Below are 25500 nucleotides of genomic sequence, written 5' to 3'. Positions count from 1 at the left end.
CCGTTTTGCTAATTCTAGTTGGTACTCGAATAAGCTGGTCCAGTCCATGACTAGCCATAAGGGTTTGATATTCAAAGGAAATATCGTTGGGTTGTAATATACATAAATTAATATCACCAATTACAATTAAATTCCTCTCACGAGAGATGGATAATACATTCTCCAATTCACTCAAAAAATGTTCAACAGGGTTAAAATTAAGTCTATATACACCAATAATGCTTATCCAAGAAGAATCATTTATCCCTACTGATATTTTAACCATATCAGCAGTTTTTAATTCACCCAGATCAATAGAAAAACACTCATAAGTATCTGCTACATATGCAATAACTCCTCCAGCCCTGTAGTTATTATTACACACATCAAAACTCCGATAGCCAGTTATTTGATACATAGATACTTCAGTGTCATTGACCCAAATTTCTGTCAAAACTATTACAGCGGGTTTTATATCGAGATTAATTAGTTGAAATACAAATTTATCAAAATAAGCTCTAAGACTTCTTATATTTTGGTGCAAGACAAGGAACCTGCCACCATTAAATCCACAATCATTAACAGTACTCTGCATTTTGTTAGTAAAGATAGGTTGAAGACATACATAACTCACTCACATAATGCTTACAGTTTCTTATCCTTATCCACCGCTGAATATCCTTCACAAATTGGCGAAGAAATACACCACTGGTCCAGATGGCATTCCTCTCATCATCATTAAAAAAATCATTTGATGTCATTTAACACCCTCTTTTATTCTTACAACACCTTATATTACACCTTTTTATTCTTGTTAATTAATAAATCTCTAAGGCTTGTCCAATTTCCATCACCCCTTAAAAGTACCAAAGTCATCCCCCTCTATAAAGGTAAAGGCAATAAACAGAATATGAGCTCATATAGACCAATATATATACTGAATCAATTTGGTAAAATATCTGAAACAGATTTTTGTGCTCATTTGATAACATACTTGGAATATCCCAAACTATTATCCACATAACAGCAGGGATTTAGAAAATCCATGTCCAATGCCACCGCTACCTACCATAGCATCAACAACATATTGACTGACTTAGTAAACTAGAATCTCTTGTTTTATTATTCGATTTCTCCAAGTCCCTTGATTGTATCTATCACCACATATCATAGTTGAAACTTCAGCAACTTGGCATAACAGGTACTCCATGTAATTGGATAAAATCTTTTCTAAATAACAGGCAACAGAGCGTTTATGTTAAAAAATAAGGAATAACTCATTTATCACATCAAGAGTGGGGACTCAAACTTAATCTGAGTAAATGCATAATGGCACATTTCTTGCTGAATTTGTCCACCTACAACAAAGTTTATGCAGTGGATAGCATTAACATAAAACCAACAGATGAAGTGAAGCACCTGGGAGTTATGATAACCTCAGACTTCTCATGAAGAACACATCAGGAATATTTGCTGAATAGCCCTGAAGAAATTAGGATTTGTCACCCATATTGTGGGAAAATTTTCGAATGAGAAAGTAAAAGAAAGGTGCTATTTCAAACTCGTCTGACCGCACCATGAATATGCAGCTAGCTTAAGGGATCTGGTGCAGAAAGACTTAATCCACAAACTGAACAAAATACTAAGAAAGGCTGCACGGTTCGTCCAAAACCACAACGGGCATACAGAGAGCATTACCCAGATGTTATGCAAATTGGACTGGTAGAAGCTTGACTTGGAGGTTGCATGCCAGGCTTAGATTGCTTGAACAATGGAGAATGGACATCTTTAAGAGCAACACAGAGAACATAATATTACAGCCACACTGTATTTCCAGGTCTGATAGAAGTGATAAATTATGAGAGGTTTTGCTGAACAGTTAGATATGGGAATTTGTTTTTTCCCGAAACCATAAAGGACTTTAATAAATACTAGTCTCAACTTTGTTAGAGCACTTCATTTTTTATGTGTTGTGGCTGCTGTCCAAACACCCCCTGCAACATGCCTTTTAGGCGGCTTGCGGGGTTTTATGTACATGTTGATGTATACAAGGCATAAGTGCACTCACCAGGTCATCAGTGGCCAATGGGTCAGAGGCATAACTTGAAATTCCAGCTGGATCTGACATGTACAGAGCAGGATAATTCTCCTCACTAAGCTGATCTTCATTCTCCTTTTTCACACTGAACTAAAAGAGAATGATGGGCGTCACTCAATAAAAGCAAAACAATAATAATCTTTTTGATTATGAAAACTCCTCTTTTACTTGAGACCACTCCAGCTGGCCAAAATACTCGTGGGATTCTTGCAACTCACAAATCTAACTCCAGAATATTAAAGTTCAACTAGGGAGGGGAGAGCTACGTCACCAAGAGCACGAGGTTTGAATGAGTGTTTTGGCCACTTATACTAGGGACACAACAGATAGAACAATATATCGAGGTTCCTCTGCACATGTCTGTCTGTGAATTGCCTTCATCTTTTCTTTACCCAGGTTTAAAAATAGGTGATGCAACAGTTTTTGCTGGTTCAATAGTTGAAATAAAGGAGGAAGATGGCTTGAACAAATACGTGGCAATCATGAGACACAGCTACACAAGGTGCATGAGAGGTTAGTGGGGAGTGGATGCAATCAGCCTGCTGCTCTTCTATCCACCGTGCTGCTTGGGCGTTGGAATATTTTATTCATGTATACACACTCAAATTCAGCATTTTGTGGCTTAAAAATGGCATATACATGAACATGTATAAAATTCTGGCTCTAAAGAACAGTAACTCCATAAAATCTATAAGGAATGACCACAAAATATTAAATATTTCAATTTTTGACATTACCACCAATAAATAGTAATAGAGCAAAGGGCAGGGAGACAAAGAGGTCACAAATGCTTAGGCCTTATTTTTGATCAGTCACTTGGCTCTTTTTCACTTAGCCACATGGATTTGAAAAAAATTTTCCAATTCGCCCTATTGTACAACTGATATTGACTTGCATGAAAATAGGTTTGTATGGTTAAGCTTTCTGCCTTATGGGTTGCTACTGGAAAAGTAAAGCCACTGAAAGATGCATAACTGTAAACGACATAACGTAAAAATGCTTATATTCACAACAGACACACCCTCTTTTCCCATACAAGTGAGCATTTGTACAACTTAAGGAGATGCTACTTAGTTTCCACTGTGAATGAGTATATAACTTACTGACTTATCATCCCTTGGCAAAAGGCACTCTGGCACAGGTATGTATACTTCAGTCATTTGGGCTGAGCATGCAAACACTGACGTGTTTTCAATAACATCTCGAATGCCGTCTTTTGTCTCCACAGAAGGCCCTGACTTGTCATCAGCTGCCCTATCACCTTCGGCACTCTGCAGAGAAGGTAACAACAATAAACAAGCTTACCTCCTTAAAAATAAAATATATAAACAAACTTAGCTCCTTAAAAATAAAATTTAAGGGATTCTGCTAACTATTACAAAACAGGATTTTAAACACCTTCTCTCTACTTGTCCATAAAAATGTAGTGATGATTGCTTGCCTGTTAATCCATCACTGAAAAGCTGTGGACACACCTGAAACAAAATTTGGCAGGAAGATCCTTGATATGCCGAGATCACATAGTGTCTCTTTTCAATTTCCTTGGGGTGATGGAAGTTTGTACTTCGGTGAAAAATATATGATAGCAATAGGAGTGAATTAACTTTCTCATCTCACACTTAATTTTTAATTTGCTTCTGCATAATTAACTTTTGGAGTATTTGCTTTTAAAGGGCAAAACTCTCTATTTTTTTATTCTCAAACCACTGGATACAGCTCTTATTGGCCATTTTACACCGGAGTGCTCAACAAATGTAACAAGTAAACGTACACAAACGACCATGCCTTGGACTGGGGAAACCTATCCAGGCAGGACTCGAACCCGTGACCTCTTGTTTGGCAAGCGAGAACGTTACCCCTCCGGTACCGAGGCCGGCATTTATTCTTTTATCAGTAGTGGAGTCTTAGAATAGGAACAACTGATGTGTAACATCTTTTCAAAGTATTAATTATGTTTATGACCTATTGCTATAATCCAAATATTTACTCTGGAAGAGAATATGGGGTGAAATACTTATGTAGAGAGAAAAGAAACCTCAACGCCATCTTCAATGCCAAAATTACCAAACAAAAATTGCTATTTAATTACCTATCATCTAATCATAATTACCTATAAAGGATAATTATCATTATCCTTTAAACTAACAAAAACAATCATGCACCAATCATGTATAAGGTGTGAGGATAAATTCTCAGTGTTTATTTCTCAATAGATGCCTACAGCAGTGATTTCTGTAAGATTTTAAAATACCAGAAACATCATGACTCAAACATAGGCATTTCGTAAACAAACTGCTTGACACCACGGTAAGTTTGTGATGGCAAAATATACCCATTGTTGTGTAAAAATTTCTGAGTTTGTGCCAAATAACCAACATTTGTGGGAAGACTTACTCCCCAATTTCAAAGAGAATGGGGGCTTAAGTTCACCGAGAGCTCCAACAAGTTCGTGGAGGTGCTGTTCTAAGGGAAACAACATGGCATGATTGGTTCTATTGCTTCAAAAACAGGCATTTCAATGCTGAAGACTCCCAGTGAAGGAATACCAAAATATTCAAGGCATCCCAATAGGTGGCATTGCTCAACAAAGATCAATGTCCAACTCCAGAAGAGATTGCTTTGTTTTAGAAGTTTTCCTCACATTGCAAAACCTAGGCTGCTATTCTGGATGGAGTTACACCACACTATTTGCTGATATTGCACCAGAAGGTGCAATAATATTGCGTAATGCACACCTGTAGAAATACTATTTTGAACCGGTGTAATCTGTGTTTTATTACACCGGAAGGCATAATTCTCAAAATAGCTGAAGCGCTGGTGCAATTGAAGATTCTGAACAGTGAATCGCACCAGGTAGGGGTGTAATAACATTACACCGTCTCCCAAACTAAGATATTTAGTATTGCAGCCCAGAAAACATGCACATTGTTATGTTAAATTGTTATTCCAAGGTTAAACTAACCTTATCAAGTATTAAAACAAGGTATACAGTGCAACCTCGATATAACGACACCCCACGGTGCACTAATAAACACTCGCTATAGCGAATTGTCGCTTTACCGGAGGTGGAGCAAATAATAGCCAATATACCTGTTGCGAACAGATATACAGGAACAGGAGAGGTGCGGCGACAGATAAACATCTATCCGATAAACGTAAGCATAAATCCAGACGAAAAGCGATGTTTTTTGCATCGCTAAATTTCCTTACTCAAACAACGACTAACTATTCAAACAATTTATAAGCGCCGCACTGAATAAAAATCATGGAAAGCATTGTTTCGTCAATCATTATGCTAATGCACAACCGACGAAGTCATTTTTCTATGCACTTAATTAGTTCATTTACGTGATCATTCTATTATTTTGGTATTTTCCACTGAAAATTCAAAAATTAACTGACAAAACAGTATCGCGGTTATTTAATGCCTCAAAGGTTTCCATTGGTGTATGTTTATTGTTTCTGTACGTTAAGCGGCAGTGAAGTGAAATTACGCATTACATTTCTTTCTACAGGCGAAAACGGTGGAAGGTTGTATAACGTTCCCGCCTTGGAAGACTTTTTCTATCAGATAATGTAATATCTTCATCATCTACGGCAAAAAGTTTGCTAAGCTTGAAAAATGGCGTGATTAAAATTGCCGTTGTTGAAAAAAAGTTTCTTTTTGAGTGTTACTCTCGCGACTTATTTGAAATGATACACCGAGTTTACCACGGCACTGCAAATGAGAGTAAGTTGTTCTGTGAGTTCTTCCAGCGGCCACCAGGGGATGCTCGGCTACCCACGTGACAAAAGAGAGCGCCAGTACGACTCCGACCAGTGACCCGAATAGTTCACCCTTGTAAATCCGCAACGGAGAATAAATACGTTCATCCGGACAATTCACGCTGAGTATCATTGCTTCGTACATCCTACATCATCGCTAAGGCGCACTACCTACCTTTAGAGGCATCATTGCAAGAAATACCTCATACTGCAAGGGTTTTGTCGGGGAGTTGTATGTAAAAAAAGTTCCCTTTCGTCTATGTTATATGACGCGGGGAATACTTCTAAAGATACTTATGATCGGAGTCCTCTCTTCCACGACTTCAGGTTTACACCGCAGGCATTACCAGCAATGGGGAACATGCATGAAATTTGTTCATCTTCCTAGTAAGTCTTATTGAATAGACAATTTTCTCACGATTCCAAATATATAAGCCAAAACTCTCCTAGCACTACACAAACGACATTAAATGCTTATTAAAAGTGATTGAATATCGCTTGATGTCACGTGACCTGAAACGCCCTCTGACGTCATCGCACGGTACACCATTCACATCGTTAAGAGAGTAGAAGGGCAGACTCTTGATTGCATTATATAGAAGTAAAAATCATCAGCAAGCTTTGTAGTAGTTCCTAAAAGGACAAGTTGACTTAATAGGGATTTAGGAAAGCACAATACGACAGTTTACTTTTGGTCGACTTTCATATGGTGGCTGATTTTCTGAAGAATAGCGATTGCTTCCAAATCTCACCAAACAATCCCCTTCATTTGTTTCAATAACGCCTTGGCAATCCAACATATTCACAACCTGCTGTTTGACGTTAAAACAGCAATTATTTTCGCCATAATTGCGTTTGAGCCCCTGCATAGACCGATTTCCTATCCACTTCCTCAGTCTGTCATCAGTGGATTCCGTGCCGTGACGTCACGCTCCGATGACGTCGTGTTTTCAAGCAGCCGATGAAGATTAATTTTCAAAGACTCATAACTCAGCTAAAAAACATTATTCATCCGCGAAATTTTCGGTGAGTATATTTGAGATAGGGATCTTTTTATTCTAGTACTTTGAAAAAATTTTGCATGTTCCCCATTGTGAGGGGAGATAACGCTTTGGTGCTTCGCATTAGTATAATCAACCTTCCGCACTCTTAAAATTCTCGATTCGCAATCTATCCCTAAAATACTCCGCTTCAGGCTTGGGCGTAGCCCCTTTCTCAGAAGTTCCCGCAGATTTGAATGGGCAAAAACACCCGAACAAAGCTCCTTATAACTCTTCATCGTCTGCATTCCTTGGGCGCTTTTGTTTTTTTTTAATTTTGCAGAGCGAATAGGAAGATAAATTAATTTCGACACTCTCATATTACTCCTTTATTTTTATTTTCTCGCTTAGACGTGTTTGGTGTTTTTTTGGCCATGGTGACTGCCATCAAATGCTTTCTATTCACGCAACTCACGGACGTGCGGGTATGCTGCCGACTGCTTTCTGCCGCCCGAGGAACAAAAGAAGATTAAGCATTCGCGAATGCTAATGCCACAATATTTTCACCAAAATTAACTACTTATTTATCGAACGACAGTTTACCACATCAATTTGAGACTGAGCACTCCATTAACTTAATTTCTAACAGATCGCTAGCAATTACAGAGGTTAAGGAGTCTTGATGAAAGTCTTCCGACGGTGAAACCCTCGCTATGGCGAGAGCGAACACCAAAAAGGTCTCGTAAAAACGATTTTTCTATACACTTATTATAGGGTCAATTGACGGTGCATCGGCTATCTCTCGTTATAGCGGGAGTGTCGCTAGAGCCCGTACTCGCTTTAACGAGGTTCCACTGTAATAGCTAAAAATGAAATCTACTTTATTTTAATTAAATAATCGTAGCATAAGTAATAAATATTTAACTAGCTAAACGAATTGGGTAGAAATTAATATTCGAGCTCATATGTGGAGCACAAGCTTGCTTCATCAACAGCACATAAACAATAACAATTAGTGCGAGGAATATCCACAAATAGCTAAAAATGTTTCACAATGCATTCACATGTAGGTTTGAAGATTTTCGCAGCATTGATCAGATGATCACTTCATCCACATTTACAGTGCATAATTTTATTTCAATACTTGAGGTGAGATGAAAACATCCTGAATGTGGGGTATCAGGTTAATTGTCGAAAATTTTCAACCTTGTGCTAACCCACTGACTCGCCAAAGAAAATAATAGTTATAGCTTTCAATGAGTAAGAATAATGCCATATATTTTGATCAGCCATTTCCGTTGGCTCAATATGTACAATATGTACAAACACATGCTTCGCGTCAAAATTATTTTCCTCACTATTTACTGCCTTCTACAATTAAAACTGGAATTTTATTTAGTTATAATATGGACAGTCGACTTTAATTGCTTGCTTGAAAACAAAGGATTTCTCCGAACATCAATAAAGTTTCCAAACAAATAGGATTCACCACAAATGTTTAACACGATTCTATGGACAACATAATTGCAATATTTATCATCTGGAATTCGACACAATTTTTGCCTCTATAGGCAAGAAAGTTTTTCGTACAATTAAGGTTCAGTCACTTAGTTAAAGTTCACTTTCACCTCCCTCCGCTTTTTCCACAACTGCAGCTGAGATATGGAGATTATTCTATCATAATACATGAAAGCACAGCTGCGACATTGCAACTAACTTCATTTCCCGAACAAAGAATAAACACTGAAATTTAGGGAGTCATAAACAGCTCTAATTATAAACAAAAGCTTCTAGTTCATTCACCTAGTAAAGCTATATCGTCACGAGCAAGGCAAGAAAATGTGACACTTCTTTTGACACGCAAAAAACAAACACACATCAAAGCCTACCACAATTATGAAAAAATAAAACATAACTAGCCTACAATGATTATTTTGCATGGCATACAACCTGTGTAGGACTAACACACTTATATAGATAACATGCTCATTATGTATTCCCAATAAATCATTATTATTACTATAAAACAACGACCTAACCCACCTGCATGCAGCTATCGTGAAATTATCCATACCACTAACAACAAAAACAGCTGATTTCCCGAATGAGATTTTCAAAGTGTATTAAATTTATCCAAGGCTGAAATAAAATTTTTAAATGTAAATAAAGCCATTATTTATATTTGCTAGTCAATATTCCATTAATACATAATAATACATACATATTTCTTCTCCCTCATTGGTTGTGAAAACTGTTCAGAAAGTTTTCCGTAGAGGAAGAAGCTGAGCTTCCAAATAGCTCATGCAAGAAATAGCAAGGTGCTATTCTGAAGAATTTATTATGCCCCTTCATTCAAAATATGGGAAATCAAGATATATACGGGATGCAAGAATCAAAATACTCTGCACATGCATAAAGAACTTTATATAAGTCAATATTCTCTAAAAAAAATGTATGCAATATAGCATATCATATCACATGCCACAAGTGTAAAGACCGTTAATCAAGATAAACGCGTATTTTGTAATCAAGGTAATCATAGGTTATTGACTCAAATATAAAAACTAAGTAGTAAAATATTGGAATATAGCACCTTAAAAATAAAGGCAATAGTTAAAGAAAAGATACATCACATCAATATTTGTAATTAGATTCCTAACTTAACATCTATTATTAGTTAAATTTTTCTGGTATAATTGTGCATCACAAAATTATTGATTAATACTTGTCCACTACTGCATTCTAAGTTTCCACCATATATTCATACAAAATACCTTGAAAATGAGCATTGAATTTCCGAAACGTCCACGAGATGCTTTAGTTTATATGAACTGAACTTCACGAGATCCCAGTTAAAGGTAAACTAGAGAACCTGAACAAAAAAATTCCATATGTTTACGTGCACTTCAGACTTTACTTGACAACCCATAAACCAACTTATTTCTGGGTCTCACACATTTCATCCTTTAGCTGCAATTTGCTGGGATTTGCTTGTTCACTTTCATATGCTTTGATCACCCAAAATAATTCTTAAAAAAGGGAGTATAGGTATAGCCTAGTGGGTAGATTGCTTTTTTCAGTTGATCAATGGTGAATTTGAAGCCCCACTTCAGGATATCATTGTTAAGAACACAGAAAGTTTCACCAGAATTCATGTCTTCAGTTGTCACCACTGAAACACCAACGGCAACATGACTATGACCTAGCCAAGGAGAGGGAAAAATAGTTTGCGAGGAATGGGACTGATTTACACTTTTTCGTAGAACAATTACGAGGGCCATTCATGCTCTCTATATTAGTTAATCAACAAAGGGTATGCTAAATTATCTTCGATCGTTAATCGAAGTACCTTTTCAGTTTACATTCTATTTAATGGCCACGGGAAATTATACAACACTCCATTTCTCTAATTGTGTCACCAAGCGATTAACCTTTTACCATATTGAGTCATTCTTTATGAATTATGCTATGCCATTTCGTCCGAAAATTCTCATCCTCCTAGATTTCTACTGTTGTCGACACAAATCACAAAGAATCACTTTAAACTCGCCGAAACTTATGATGTAAGTCTTCAAAAAATTGAAAAAAAAACAAGTACTCACACTGCAGTTATTTTTCGGCAAACTTTTTCTCAGAACTGCGTTTGATTCCAAACAAATCTTTTTAAAAACACTGAATTCCGTGAGTTTCTTCAAACACAGTGGACACACGGTAGTGGGTAGGCCATCTCCCACAGCAACCTGGAGATAGCAATAAACAAGCTATGCGTCAATAGAATTCGGAATTGTATAGGATAGCACGGAATGAACTTAACACAATAGTAAACAAAAATCCATAAAATATAACGCGACACTTACTTGTAAACCGACTAAATCATGTAGGGCATCCTTCGCAGTTATTTTGCATTCTACATTCGAAGTGAATATGCTGTAATAATAATCATGACTCTTCATACAAAGTCTGCAATGGTCAATCTCTGAATTCCTTCCAGAAGAATCCGAGAAAATACCACTGGTGCGACTCATGTTACCGATTCAAAATCTCATTAACTCTTTAAATCAGGTCTAACGTCAAAGAAATCATTCACTCAGCACTGACAAGACAACATAATCACACAAGGAAACTAACAACATTCACTTGAAAATCAATATACTTGAGAATGCTCAACAAGCAAAAACCTACAATTATTGAATCACCTGAAAGATACACCACGAAGCAATTGCATGGTCTATGAATATTTTTCTACAGTATTACATGATTGTAAATTCTCTGGACAAACAAACAGATTGATCCTGCTAATATAAGACCATGCAATCAATCCTCAGCTTAGAATAGTTTCTAGTTGCCATTTTATCCGCCAACAGCGCAACTATAGAACAGGCATAACATACTCGTTTAGAGACAATTTTTCTTTCCCTTTGATAAAATGAAGGGGCATTGCATTTGAAATTCATCAATTTTATATTGATTTCCCTAGAAAATTCATGGTTACGAATTATTAAATATTATTTTTCCAGAAAAAGGAGTGTAAGCCCAACTTCGGCTTCCACACGGCATTTCACGTACGTTCTTTAAATTTGAAAAAGAGTAAAAAAATTCTTTAATGTAGAATTAATAAGCACTTTAAAATATCCATGTTTAAAATGACATAATAAAGCTCTTGATATATCACTCATCGTGGAAAATAACTCATTTTCTGCCTGGTGCATACGTATATCTCGATATCGAAAATCTCGATAGAATCGATTGTAGGCCTTTTAAATACGTTATCCTCTAGCGGCGCATTGCAAAAATAAAGTTCGGTATCTGAACTAAACCCAGCTGTCCTCGTCTGTTACAAGGTAGGTCGTGAGGGTCGTGAGTAAGCATGAAATTTGTGTGCAATATTTGCTATCTTTGCTGTTGAAATGAGATTGATTTTTGACGTTACATTTAAATGTGAGCTTTTTATACCTTTTTTTTAGATCGTTCTCAAGGTTTTGTATTGGCCCACGTGATGGAAATGATCGTAATGTATCAGGAATTTGGAAATCACTGAGTGCCTCGTGGATGATTTGTTTGAGAAGTAAACTGGTGTAGAGATTGAATGAGTTACTGCTGTGGAAACATGAGTATTACCACTGTGAATTTCTCGGAGTCTCTCGAATTCCGAGGGCACCCCGTGCAGAATAAAAATGATGATTGGTACTATATAATCTCTTCAATTGTAGCAAGCTAGATAACTGTAGAAGATGCCTTACATGATTCAGTCGACTTTGAAGTAAGGGACGGGTAATATTGTATCGATTTCCTTAATTCTTGTTTTATTCTGCTATATGAACATATTTTCCACGACAAGTCTGAAATCTGTTGCATATGTTTTCCGTCCTTTCTAAGGTTGCTGTTGGAGATGGCTTGCCTGCCACTTTATGTCAACTGTGCTTGAAGAAAATCATCGAATTCAATGATTTCAGGAATATTTGTCATAAATCGGACGCATAACAGAACATTTTAGTCGAGAAACAACTTCAGGGTGAGTGTTTCTTATTTTCTCATTGTAATCCTAGTGTAACTTTCAAATAATGTGCAATCACTTATGCAAGCAGACATAAACCTGATCATGTTGATACACCTAGTAGCCCGGCCTTAGTAGTTTAAAGTTCATATAGATTAGAATGAAAAATTTAGCAAAATGTTTGTATTTGTGGGTTCAACAGGTTATAGCACAACTTCAAAAAGTAACTTAATCGTGTATTTGATGAAATAACTTGCGACGACGGTCATTGTATAATGCTTGAAGAGACTGCATCAAAGTACAGAATTTACTAAAAACAGCAATTTAATTAGAGATCAAAAGTTAATAGAACATTAAATTTGTTAGCTAACAACATTAAATTGTATGAAAGGACCTCGCCCATGATCGACGGAGCAGTGAAATAATGTTCAGCCTTCAATGTAATACGCGAGTCACTGATTAATATTTACGAATTCAACCCGTATATTGGATCTTTGAATTGAATGAACAATGCAATGAATTATACATTCTCTGAGTATTCACGGACAGTTCGGTATGGTTTTACTTCTACTCATTATAACGTTAATAACCTTATCCCCGACATAAACCTGGATATCAATTTCTTCATGCAGTTACGTCGTACGTTGTTAATTGACAAAATTCCGTGACAAGGACAGCGCCAGGCCATCTATATTCAAACATATGCGTTCATGGACCAATCCTTCGCTGTTGTGGAAGGAATTTTCGTTATTGTAGTTAATATTTTACATTATTACTACACAGAAGAATGGTTGTGTACGCTCAAAAATTTTTATTTGTTTTTGGCTGCAGTTCTCAACCGTTCTTCGTTTATAAATGTTTTATTTTTAGAGTAAGTAGTGACTGGGAGAAAGGCATGTATATGAATTATGCAGGCTTTGTATCCACAACTATGGTAATCTTGTTGATATCTTTGATATCAACGCAAGGCATGGCTTGTTGGATGCAGATGTGATATGTGACTTATTTCAAATTGAAGTAAGTAGATTACTTGTTTATTTTTTATTGTGTTAAGAATGATGGTAATTGTTGGGGGGTTATTGTTGGACAAAATTAGAGATATTGTCGCAGTAGGGCCTGAAACTTGATGGAAGTGTTTTTTGTACTTCAACCCAAATCTAGCCATACTTAGAAATGAAACCTGGTGTTTTAATAGATGTTGAAAATGTCTACTATACATTGGATAAATATCGTCGATAGTCAATGATTTTCATGACTTGGCATCATTGTTCAACAATCGCATTTTCGACTGACAAAAATTTGAAGAATTGATGTCATTGGACCTCATATTATTTAGGAAAATTTCCCTCCTCTTGATTTGTAGGTTTTCCCAGTCAGATGGTTTCCCCAGATGCATCTGTTTTATCTGTCTCGACAAGCTGAGGTAAAACAGTATCTTTGAGGACTACTGTGTCTTCAGGATACCCAGTGTCTCGAGTTACGCTCCACATTCCAGCTATAGTTATGATTGGAGAGTAAGCAGGCCATGGAAAAACAGCTGCTTGATGCTGGAGTTGAGCAAGATTCTCTGGTCAGTGAGTTCTTAACCGGGCATTACTTGGGTGAGATTCCCAATTTAGGTTACTCGCGTGGGGTGCTCGTGACACCCCATAGAACATTTTTTTAAATGGGTTAGACAATATTATATTTGTAAAAATTACTAGGATTAATGTATTTTGAAGGATAGTATCATTGAATCTATGATGGGTCATCGCATAAAAGAGAATACAGTTTAATGAAGGTAATTATCAGTGCTCTTGTGCAATACAATAGAGATGATGAATGGAATTAGATTTTATATAGTGGAGGAACCTAATAGCAGGGAAAATTTTAATTTTTTTTGTCGTTTATTCATCTGAAAGTACTTATTATGATAAAAACCAATTTTTTCTTTTAATTTACCCTTTATTTTCCTTGTTAGTGATCCTTAGAATTTTCCTTGCAATCCTTGCATATATAAATTATATGGCTCGCGCACATCAAATTATTGCTTGATCAGCAGGATAATTTTATTTTAATTTCTTTATTCGGCGGACATACAATTCATCCACTTTTTCCTTTTCTTTGCTTCGTCTTTTTTTCAGTTCATTTGGGATCATTTTCATTTCCGATGTCTTTATAAATGACTTTACCAACTCCCTCGCAATTTCTCACAGGTATTAGATCTACACATCTTGCTTCCTGGATTTATGTTATTGTAAATAACAAATGAGTTAATGCCTACCACATTTATCTACTTGAATTAAAATCACCATTGACCATCTATTTGAGTTTCTTGGAACAGTATATGCTTATCCGGTAACACCTTAATTAAAAAGTTTCTGCAATTTTTGTGGTAATCAAATATTTTTAATACCAATGATATTCTCAGTCATTTGGTGCAAATTTTATTCTTTTAGCACTAATATTTACCGAGATACAGCCTGGTACCATATGGTACCGCTAGGTGTTTAAGGGGTCAAAAAATCGAAATTTGGAAAACATTTCGGAAATCACATTTTTAAGACAAAAATGTTAAATATTTATTGTTTACCGCAAAATACATTCTTTTTCATCCAAACTTACCCTAAAATATCAATAATATTCAATGAATTACTAATTATTAGTGATTATAAAATAGAAGTTATGTATAATTGACATAGAAACCAAGAATAACATGAATTTAGCATTTCACTCAGTCATTGCCACACATGGAGATGTACGCAACAGTCACTGAATTGCATTTCAAGAATTCTGTTCTTATTCTACTGGTTCAGTTTTCAGTAGCACACCGTCCCCACTGGGGCTTGGATTCTATTAGGTGGTTGTGCCTGTTGAACCTATTTCGATAGGGGCACTGGAAAGAAGATAGGCCGCTGTCAGTTGAATGCGTTCTTTGAAACATGGATCAATTACATATCTATTTCTTTAGCCAAGTATCCCATCCAGTCGCACTTCTGGTAAATTGTGCACGCCTTTGATATTTTAGGGGATCCTTGTATCCAGCTGTAATTATACTAGGTCCCATCGGAACTCAAGCTGAGTTATGCTTTTTCAGGATTTCCACATCAGTATCCATGCGTTGTGTGTCATTGCATCTAGAATCCAAGTAAAAATGGGCCAGGACCATTTTGTCCTCCTTTGTTATTTTGTTGCCATCACACTATCTTTCCCAATTCCTTTTTCGTAGGCTTTAATTCCTTAGTTTTACGAAGTAGCTATCTGAGCTATAGCCATTGCAGAGCATGCTTGGAGTGGGGCTGACCACAAAATTGATTTTGATAAAGCGGATATAGTGGGATAAGAGAGGTGGTACTATCTGAGGCATGTGAGGGAAGCCTTGAAAATCCACAAAACATATAATATTGACAGAGGCAATGGCTATCCATTTAAACAACGTCTGGAAGGAGTACCATGAATAAGCCATGAATATTATCTACCGTAAGAAAACCTGGAAAAAGCTGTGAATTTCACCATAAAACCTTAAAAATATCTCAGTCTTGATTATAATACTATGATTGACTGATCAAAATTGATATGTTAATCATGTTTCAAGGTCAGGCATTTGGAGACTGTTATTCTCGCATTTATCTACCCACGAATTTTGAAGTGTAGTAATTAGTCCGTAATATATCATGACCCATTGACTCATATTTTCCATTCTAATGGCAGAAGTCTTATTTTGTCTAAGCATTTCAGTGATAGCTTGGGATGTATTGGTATTCGTAAAAGGATGAATGGGATAACTTGCATTTCTAATGGACCCTGAATGAATCTCATTTGTTACTCAAAGTTCGGTTCCCACACAAAATGAGGGCACATGCCATATCCTTCGAAAAATGAGTTTGCAATTGGAATTTTATGGAAGGAAACATTTCTATGGCAAATAGGCTTTCAATTTATGGGTGTGGAAAGACTGCGCTCACCTAGTTTGAGTTTATGAGAATAAATAAGTGAAAGTGTAATTAACGTGTTTCATCTGGTATTTATTTTGTCCTTGTATATCTCAAATCAAGTGCATTATAACTATATGAAATCGATTTTTTTATTCAGTGTATTCTATGAACAATTTTAACACATTAAGGATAGGATATTTTTTTCGAACTTACCCAAGTGTCCAGGTATTTTTCAAGGCAGGCTGTTTTTTTGCATATAATGCAACTTTTATTTGGTTTACAACTTTTTACTATACCTCTTTCAAATTTTTAGCGTTGTAAGAAAAAATAATGTGATAATGTGAATAAATAATTTTTATAAACAATGTCGTTACAATGTATCATTGCATGTGGCACATAAAGGCAGCATGTAAAAATCACGAGTTATCTCCATGAATGAAAATTGTACTTTGTTTTTCCGCATATATTTATTTATATGCGACAGTGGCTTCGATGCACTGCATCATCATCTGGCGAGGAGTACGATGAAAGGTCGTCTTATATATAAACCAGAGTTGTGGGGAGGGGGTAATCAAGAGGTTGGCAGGGGGAGGGGGGTAGAGAGGTTTCCCTGGTAAAAGCCAATGAGAGGATGGGGAGGTAGGAAGGGTCGATGCACCCTCAAACCATCAACTTCACCAGTTATATCGTGAGCCATCCATAACAGATGGGTCGCAAAACACTAGTATTCTCATTAGCCGTCCGCAATGCGTTAATAAAATATTTTCTGCAAACTTGGAAAGATTGGGTTAGGGAAATTTGGTTACTGTGCACTAACAACAACGTGCACAAAAAACAATCTCTTGGCAAGAAATTAAAAAAGGACTTCCGGGGTCCAGATGGGAGAAGTTCCTAAGGGCATTTGCATATTAAAGGAGGCCATGGTACTCGGCATCTGGGCAAGAGCGCAGTTGGGTGGAGCCTTCCTGAATTTTGCAAGCGATAGGTGATGTCATAACAGATATCACTTTTCATTGCTGAATTTATATTCACGGCATCTATCCTGTACGTTAATTTTTAGTTGATATATGGCCGGTGATTGTCATATTGTTGGCTTAATAACGGACCGTGAATTTGATGACATTGAGACTATGAAAACCCGGAAAAAACCGTGAATTTCATTATGTAGGTAAGGTGGGAACCCTGTAACCTCATTTAAATCACAGGTCTATAGTAATTGTTTTTGCATTTCATTTGTCTGAAGAATGCATTAATTGATGCAAATTAATAAAGAAAGGAAAAACACTATTCAAAATGAAATAAAAGTAAGGGATTGTTTAAATAACAAAAAAAAAGAAAATTATTGCATATTTTTGTAATGCATGATTCTCCATGTTCACCAAAGTTGTTATACAATTAGTTTTTAAAGTTTCATTCCCACACAAACTACACCACAAACCAAGGAGCAACACATCCGATCTTGCATGTGACATCATTACCTTCAAAACGAAGGGGCAAAGGCAAATCGTGTACGCAGTCGGTTTTGCCTGAAGTTTCCAGTTCATCTCGCCTTTTTTGAGTGCACGAATAGTATGCATTTTCTTCCGAAATGGTCCTGTTTGGACTCTGTTGAATATTAGTAGCCTTTTTGTGATTAAAATCTTTGGATTAATAAATAAGAGAACATTTAAATGCTGTCAGATATGTGTCACATTAGGTCTCATTCTTTTCTGAACCTCGTGCATTGCATGCAACCATATCATGCAATTGCTAAAAACTATCGAGATATCTTCGACCTCATTAGGTGACTCTCCTAGCATTTGGCTTCCAGAAACTGGGAGAATTGAATCTGGTAAACCTAAAAGGGTCAGTGGGTGAGGTGGGGTAGGGATGAAACGCATTTCCATTGTTTCCATATAACTTGTTTTTTTACTTGAGGATGACGATTTATGGCCTGTGGTGTCTCAGAATGAAAACAAATCTCCAGAGGCATTGACTGATGGAGGGCTGATTGTGGTCTCATGAACTCTATGACGAGGTTATTGTCCTACTGTGCTGAGATTCCCCCAATTGTTGTTCAATCTCTTGTGAAGGTTCATGCTATGTGCCTTACTTGTTTTGCCTTAAAATTTTCCACAGCTGCAATTCTATTGCAATACTATTACGAGAGCTTTTAACTAAAATGTTTTGTGAGTAGGGCAAGCATAGTAGTCCAGCAGCATATGTGAATAGAGGATTGAAATTCATTCCAACATGCTAATGGGACGTTGCATTCACAAAAGCATTGATTAAAAATTTCAAAGGCAATTTCTGCGATGAATTTGGATCTTAGGTATCCGATCCAACCATCCGTAGTAAGCATCATAAGGTTAAGACTACAAATCTCCGAGCACCATACATGTCATGTAAATTTTTGACTGAAAAAATGCTGCTTAAATTTTTAGTATTGAAAGAGGAAATGTAGATAACTGTCGAAAGTCCAGGCATACATCTGCAACGTTGCAGGATAGGAATTAAAAAGTGGCGTAATTTTTTTTCCTTTAGCTTCCATGGTCAGGATAGGGGTGCAGCTCTTACGCGCACTTATATGGAAACATGGAAGACTTTTCTGACTAAAACGTTTTCGCTTTTGTTCAGTATTTCTGAATGTTTTAGAAGCATGAAATTCCCTTGATGGAAAGTACATGTTTTGACTTATTTTTAAAATTTGCTATGCTTTTCTTATGAGTCTAACCTCGGAATTTTTTCGACCAACTTGCAATAATCGTAGGGGTAATACTTTACAAAATTAAGGGAAGCAACATACCTTATGAAAGCATAAATTATGATTGCCAGTAATCCTAAATTGAGAAGATACGTAGATATGGATAACGAAGGAATTTGTTCCTAGGCCATTGAACATAGGTCCGTCAGAAATTTTTAGTGTGTTACCTGGTTCCACGTTAAGTTATTTGAAATAAACTTAACATTGCTTTGCATACCATTTTAATCAAATATTCGTAGTGGTAGTCAACGTGATGGCATGTTTCTTGATGGCTGATAAGCATTTTTAACCCTTTCGAGATGGTGGAGTTTTTGTCTTAGCATGACTGCTGTACTGAGCCGCAAGAGACTCTTCTTTCCTCTGGTACGGAGAATTTTTGCAAGAAATTTGTTGAGAAGGATCTTGCTGATAATCACAATCTCTCACCTCCAACCTTTTTTGACCCCTCCCATTCTGTATACATTTTGTTTACTATCCAAGTGTCCCAGTGGGGACACCGCATTATCTCGGACTCCGAGAGTAGTTGTGTTCCCTCCTTTCTGAGTTTGGGACCCTACCTGCTGCATTGGTTCGCAATCAGCTTATGGATTGCTTATATGTATATGGCACATGGATAATTTTTGCCAGCATATAAATTGCAGACTTATTTGAAATATGAATGCATTTAATTCAGCAACAATTTCAATAATGATATTTGCACCGAACTCAAGATATAAGTTAATATATATCGTAGAATTTTGTTCTAAAATTGTAAACACAGCTCAAAAGGCAAAGAATACAATCCTTTGTTTGTATTTCTTGAGAATAGGAGAAATATTCATTTTGAATCCTAACTGGATAAACAATTGTATGACAGCAGTCCGTTACTGCTAAGAGGGGTAATATAAGACGAGGGGTCCAGGTACCCGCTCATGGATTTTAAGGGTAAAGCCTAAACCCTGCAGTGTTTGGTCCTGAAACAAAGATGTCTTTCACCCCTGACTGTCACGTAAGTGCATGGATGTTCTTGGAGGGGGTGCGCCTTATCCCTTGTAATGGTGGGGAGTGAGGCCATGGGGGTGTGGCCAAATTGCACATTAAGCCCTGTTATCGTGCCGTGCTATAACAAGGAGTCATACGAGGCAAGGACCAATTTTTGCACATTACTCATAAAATAATGACTGAGCATTTTTCATGAATGGTCTAATGAAATTAAGTAGTAGTACATGCCCAGTGAATTAATCAATGCTGGATAAGAGCTGTTGTGACCAGCAGGAAGACAATCAACAATGGACAATGAGGTGTTCAATCAAACATATGTGACTCAATGCTACTTGACAAACAATGGCTGGAAATTTGAAAATTGCATTAATTTGAAGAATCTGAATCTGGAAATGAGAGATCGATTGAATATGTTGCTATGCAACCGTCATTTTTTCTGTGAACATAATTTGAATTTGGTTGTCACCATTGAACTTGTAATAAACTGCTCCTGTAGGATACAAATAATGACATAACCTTAAGTTTAAATAATTTCTTCAAATATATACAGAAATGCCTCAAAACTTTATATAAAATCCATTTTCACTGTCAAAGCCCCTGTTAAAGGGCGGTGCTTCCTCTCGTAATGCAAGTCACTGCTCAACTCAACTAAGCTGAACTAGGGTAAAGGTGGTCATTAACCAGGTATGAGTCCCTGTGGCTTAAATTTTCAGCTCTTCCAAGACATCTAAACTCCGTCCTTCCTCTCGTAATGCAAGACACTGCTCAACTCAACTAAGCTGAACTAGGGTAAAAGTGGAGAATGGTGGGGATGAAGTCATCGTTGTGCCCAATGTCGATAAGGTGTTTTGCAAATTGTGACTGATCTTTCCCCTGTCTATGACACACCTGGCTGCCCAGATAGAAACACTCCTCCCTGTTTGGCTGATGTAAGTCGCACCACAGTTGGTGCAATTTAGGCGATATACTCTGTTCCTCTGGGAAATCCCTGTCCTTTGGTGACCCCAGCATGCTCCTTAATGTGCTGTGGTTGTAAAAGGCTGGCCTTATTATTTCTTTGGGAAGTATTCTTTGCACTCTTAATGACAAATTCCCAAGGAAGGGAATCTGGCACCATTTAGGAGATCCCTCCAGGGAATTATGCATTTTATATATTAGACGTCTTGCCATCTGAGTTCTTTTCCATCGTAAAATGGTATCCAGTAATTTTTCTTCGTAGCCATTGTTGACTGCAATGTCCTTAATGCTGCGGAGTTCATTCGCTATGTTACTTCCTGATGTAGGAATGTTGTATACCCTATGTATCAGAGACTTGAGGGCTGCTGTTTTTTGTTGAATATGGTGTCTGGAGATCTCGTGGATGATGGTGTCAGAATAGCATTGTTTCTTGTAGATGGAAAGGTTGAATTTATGATTCTTATGGAGAGGTCCAAGTAATTCAATACGCCCTTCTCCTCAGCTTCCATGGTGAATTTGATGTGTTTACCCTGAGAAATGAGCACTCAAAAATTGTGATAGCTATCTTAATGTACCTCGCCACACACAAAACGCATCATATACATATCTGTACCAGTTTACTATGTTTTTGAGTAGGGGATTTTCATTACAGAACAGAACTCTTCAAAAATTGTCCATATAAATTTCTGCTATGATGGGGGATAAAGGTGACCCCATAGCAAGGCCATCTAATTGTTTATAGTGCTTGACATTGAAGAAAAAACTGTTTTGATTAGTGCACAAATTCAGGAGATCACGCAATTCACTAGTCACTGGGTACGGTGTGCCTGCCTTAATGAGGGTTAGTTCTGCTAATTCCACAGCTTCCTTTCTTGGGATGCTCGGGAATAGATTAACTATGTCGAACGACACTAATATACACTTATGCTGTAGCACTTGTGGCGAGAGCAGGTTTGCCAGTTCATATGAATTTTTTACACCACACTCTGGGGAAAATTTAGAATAGGTTCTAAAGAGGGTATTTATCTTGTGGGATATTAAATGATTAGGTGCACAAACACTTGACACCATAGGTCTTATCGGGCAATCTTCTGTATGAATTTTTGCAAGTCCGTAAAACTTTGGTGCTTTTGGGTTCATTTGTATTAGCTTATGCACCTCATGACCAGAAAATAGTGCAGTACTTGATGATATTAGCTTCTTACTCTCTTTCTGATATTCTGTTGTGGGATCTTTCTTTAATTCTTCAACCTTACTGGATGAGATGAACTCTTCACACTTATTTATATATGTGTCTTTCCATGACAACCAGTGAGTTGCCTTTATCTGCTTTGCAAGTTATATGGTTGTTTTGTGATAGAGATTTCTTCAAGGAGGATATGATCTTGTACTCACGATTTGATGATTTGTTGGTAGAAGGCCCTGATTGACTGATGTGATCAGATATCATCTAGGCAATCCTTTGTTTGGCACCTGAATTATCATTCCGGAGAGCAATATCACAGTCCACTGCTAGGTTCTTCAATAGGGTAGTTTCCTTCATCAAAGAAAACGATAGGCATTGATTGCGATTCGTTACCCACCATTAGTGTATTCATAATACACAAACTATTTGGTTTTTGAAATACCGGTTTAGACGAATGGCAAGGGTCAAATTTTATCCTCATTTGAAAAAGGCCAGATTGGCGCCCATGCGATTCCACTCCGCATGACGTCACAGGGACCTAGTTTCTACACGAGAGGATAGGAGTTATACATCGTCTGAGGTTACCAATGCATGCATGAGGCACAGAGCTCAGGGAAACATGTCTTAATAATCGCCTATTAAAACTGGCTAAGGTCGGAAAGTTTTCTCCGTTTGATAAGGTATTAATAAACCTTTTTTAAGCGAAGCGCTACCATTCAGCAAGGTACTCAGCTATCCGCTAGCATCCTGCGTCCTATCAGCGCTCAGAGCCTCGATCAAGGTCACTTCACAAGGAGAGAGGGGGAACCAGAAATGCGTCGCACGGACTTTCCTACTTACGCGTCGCGTTTTTGCGCGCTTGAAATTTTTCACTTTTCATTAAATCGCGAAAAATAGATATCGTCATTTAAAAATCTAAAAGCGCGAAATACGTACTCCAGGAGTAATAATCTTTCGATTTAGGCAATAAAAAAATAATAGGAAACCACCCTATTGCTGAATCGATATTGGTACGTTGGGTCCATATTTTAGTCCTATCTCCATGATTTCCAACTCTTTGGTCTTGAATTGATGCTGGGATAAGTTGTGAACCCTTGGATTGAAATGATGCGCAGTAAATACGTTACTGCTCTGGTCCCGAGATAGCTGGGTTAGTTTCTTCATCAAGATTTCTCTTTTCTTGAAGACAATTTTGTTGGCTCTTTGGCGGACATTATCATCCAACCAGGTCCACTCAGCCCAATGAAGCGAAGCTGTCAGTTTGGTGTAGAGTAATAGCAGGTAATTGACATAGCCGCTCTTTTCACATGCCATTCGTGAAGTTCCCATTTGATCCATCTAATGTTGGCAGATTCAATGGCGTAGTTCCCGGCTGAAGATGTTGACTTAGTCTTGACATTCTTTGGAATGGCTCTCAGAGAGAGGCAGCGACTATTGAAGAAGATGTTCAGTGACACAATAGGGAACTTGATTGTCAATTTCCTGTCGAGAATTGCCCTAATTGCGTTGCTGGCGCACTTAACATGATAAATTGTAGCGGGCGTAACTTGGTGGAAATCCATAATCGTAGGAACAGAAGGATCAACAACTTTGCTGTTTCCACATAGTAATTTATTAACACCGACCATGGTTTCGTTACATAGTAACATTATCAAGGTGAAAATTTAGGTACATTGACAGTATGTGATTCAGAATACCGGAAGCCATTAGTTAGGGGGAGGTAAGGGTTGAGGTTTGAGCTGGGTTTGGCATCACTGTGGGCGGAGGGGTGGACAATTAAGGGGGAAAGTGGAGGAGGGGGGAGCGAGAAGGGTGCATAAAATTTGAATCTCTTTGTCCGCAAATTTCATTTTCCATCCTGCGGCTGCCATAGTCCCACCAACCATCTTGTATATGCAATGATTCTCAGTTAGTACATATGTGGTAAATGCTAAGGTGGTGTAGTTGCATTGGAATTTTACCTATATAAACTAGAAAAATCTACCCCCAGTAGGCCTGAACAGTCCCTTGTTTGTCCACTTCCCTTCCTACCACTCCCATTCATAAGAGACTGCAAAATGCTGTAACATCTCTAGGCAATGGCTGGAAGTGGTTAGTGGCTATGTAGTCTCATCAATGCCAGTTGAAGAATTGCCTCTAGGATCTTAACTTGTTTCAACTATGGTATACCCACATTATAATAATATTAAATTTCCTAATGAGCTTAATAGGTATTATTATCTTAATCGTTATTCCAATACATATAATTTTATGATGCAGTTTTTAAGTTTATCCAGTTTGTTTGTCCAATTATTGTCATGTCGGTATTATTTACTTGACTGTTCCAGATGGATTTCTTAAGATATGTAAAAGGCAGAGCAGAGGTGAACTAGGACAACAGAATATCTCTTCCCTCTGTGTATCCAAACAAGATATAGATACTCTGAAGAGAGCTATGCCACAATAGACCCAGAGGCTCAACTCAAGGCTGTGTAGTGATGTATAGATGTTAACCCTGAAGTACTTAAGCATGAGGCATTCATCTCAATCCAGGCACAGCAGAGGCTGGCTCTAATGGCAAGAAAGCAGTGCTGATCTTCCTGCATACAACTGAGCATCAACAGGTGAAACCCATGGTATCCACCTGTGTCTTTCACTGCTGAAGTATCTTACCTCACAAATCTCTTGTCGGGAATAGAAAAGCAATAAATCAAATAACTGTCAAAGGGAATAAATAAAATAAATTGAAGTATTTTACCCAAATCACTAAATTATGTGAAACAACCATTGGTAAATGTTGCTGACAAAATTTCGACTGATTGTATTGAATAAAGATTATTCTCTTCTTTATTTCTCCTTGTACAAAATAATCTTACTGTCCTTAAATTGCTTGTAACTGTGTTGTGATACAGGTATGTCAACTACTTGATTTTACTGGATGACTTCTACCAAAAGTATTATCACAGATGTTTGAAGGTGTACAATTAAGAATTTTATTAATTCATAAAATCACATTAGAAATAGGTTGTATAGGTATCATCATGTCATCTTTTTCTATGGTACAAGTGCATATTTTCTATAATTGCACCACAGTGGGCCATTAAATCACTTTCCTTGAAATATTAATTTCTGTACAATCTTCATGTACCCACTTCTACATTGCTATCAAACTTCTTTACCTATAACTGGAAGAGCAATCATGCGACTACATTGCATATTGTTGAAATACAAATCTTGGTTAAGAATTAGCGACTTGAAAATTATCCTTTTTTTTAAGTTTCATAATGGAAGACCCAGGTTACTGATATGATTCTTGAAAAATAAAACGTCAGAATTACTCTTCAGTGTAACAAGTGTTTTATAGTAGCCGTTTAGGAAAACATTCCCTGCGGATGGGGGATTAGAGAATACCTCCGCAGTATCC

The 25500-nt window shown here is 37.2% G+C and overlaps 1 protein-coding gene and 1 long non-coding RNA gene across 2 annotated transcripts; one reads left to right on the top strand and one right to left on the bottom strand.

The window, feature by feature from the left end:
• Nucleotides 1–1673: 1673 nt before the first annotated feature.
• LOC124173259 lies at nt 1674–10847 on the bottom strand. Its single transcript, XM_046552778.1, has 5 exons — nt 10680–10847; nt 10425–10562; nt 3181–3348; nt 2048–2167; nt 1674–1742 (listed from the first exon to the last, which is right to left on the bottom strand). The coding sequence occupies exons 1-5, from the start codon at nt 10845–10847 to the stop codon at nt 1674–1676; spliced, it is 663 nt and encodes a 220-aa protein (XP_046408734.1).
• Nucleotides 10848–11628: 781 nt separating this feature from the next.
• On the top strand, nt 11629–24926 carry LOC124173122. The gene is made up of 5 exons (XR_006868391.1): nt 11629–11663; nt 11787–12082; nt 12199–12334; nt 13680–13886; nt 24425–24926. It is a non-coding gene; the product is annotated as an uncharacterized LOC124173122 (long non-coding RNA).
• Nucleotides 24927–25500: the final 574 nt, after the last annotated feature.

The sequence above is a fragment of the Ischnura elegans genome (assembly GCF_921293095.1).
Source record: "Ischnura elegans chromosome 13 unlocalized genomic scaffold, ioIscEleg1.1 SUPER_13_unloc_4, whole genome shotgun sequence".
NCBI lineage: Eukaryota > Metazoa > Arthropoda > Insecta > Odonata > Coenagrionidae > Ischnura > Ischnura elegans.
Note: the sequence above shows the minus strand (reverse complement) of the source record. Positions and strands in the feature narration are given on the sequence as shown.

Bases quoted from the DNA above. Each gene is read 5' to 3' on its own strand.
- LOC124173259 (XM_046552778.1), bottom strand. From the start codon at position 10,847: ATGAGTCGCACCAGTGGTATTTTCTCGGATTCTTCTGGAAGGAATTCA. The intron at 10,563-10,679 runs GTAAGTGTCGCG...TGCTATCTCCAG, and splicing joins ATGATTTAGTCGGTTTACAA to GTTGCTGTGGGAGATGGCCT. The intron at 1,743-2,047 runs GTGAGTGCACTT...CCATTGTTCAAG, and splicing joins CATTGGCCACTGATGACCTG to CAATCTAAGCCTGGCATGCA.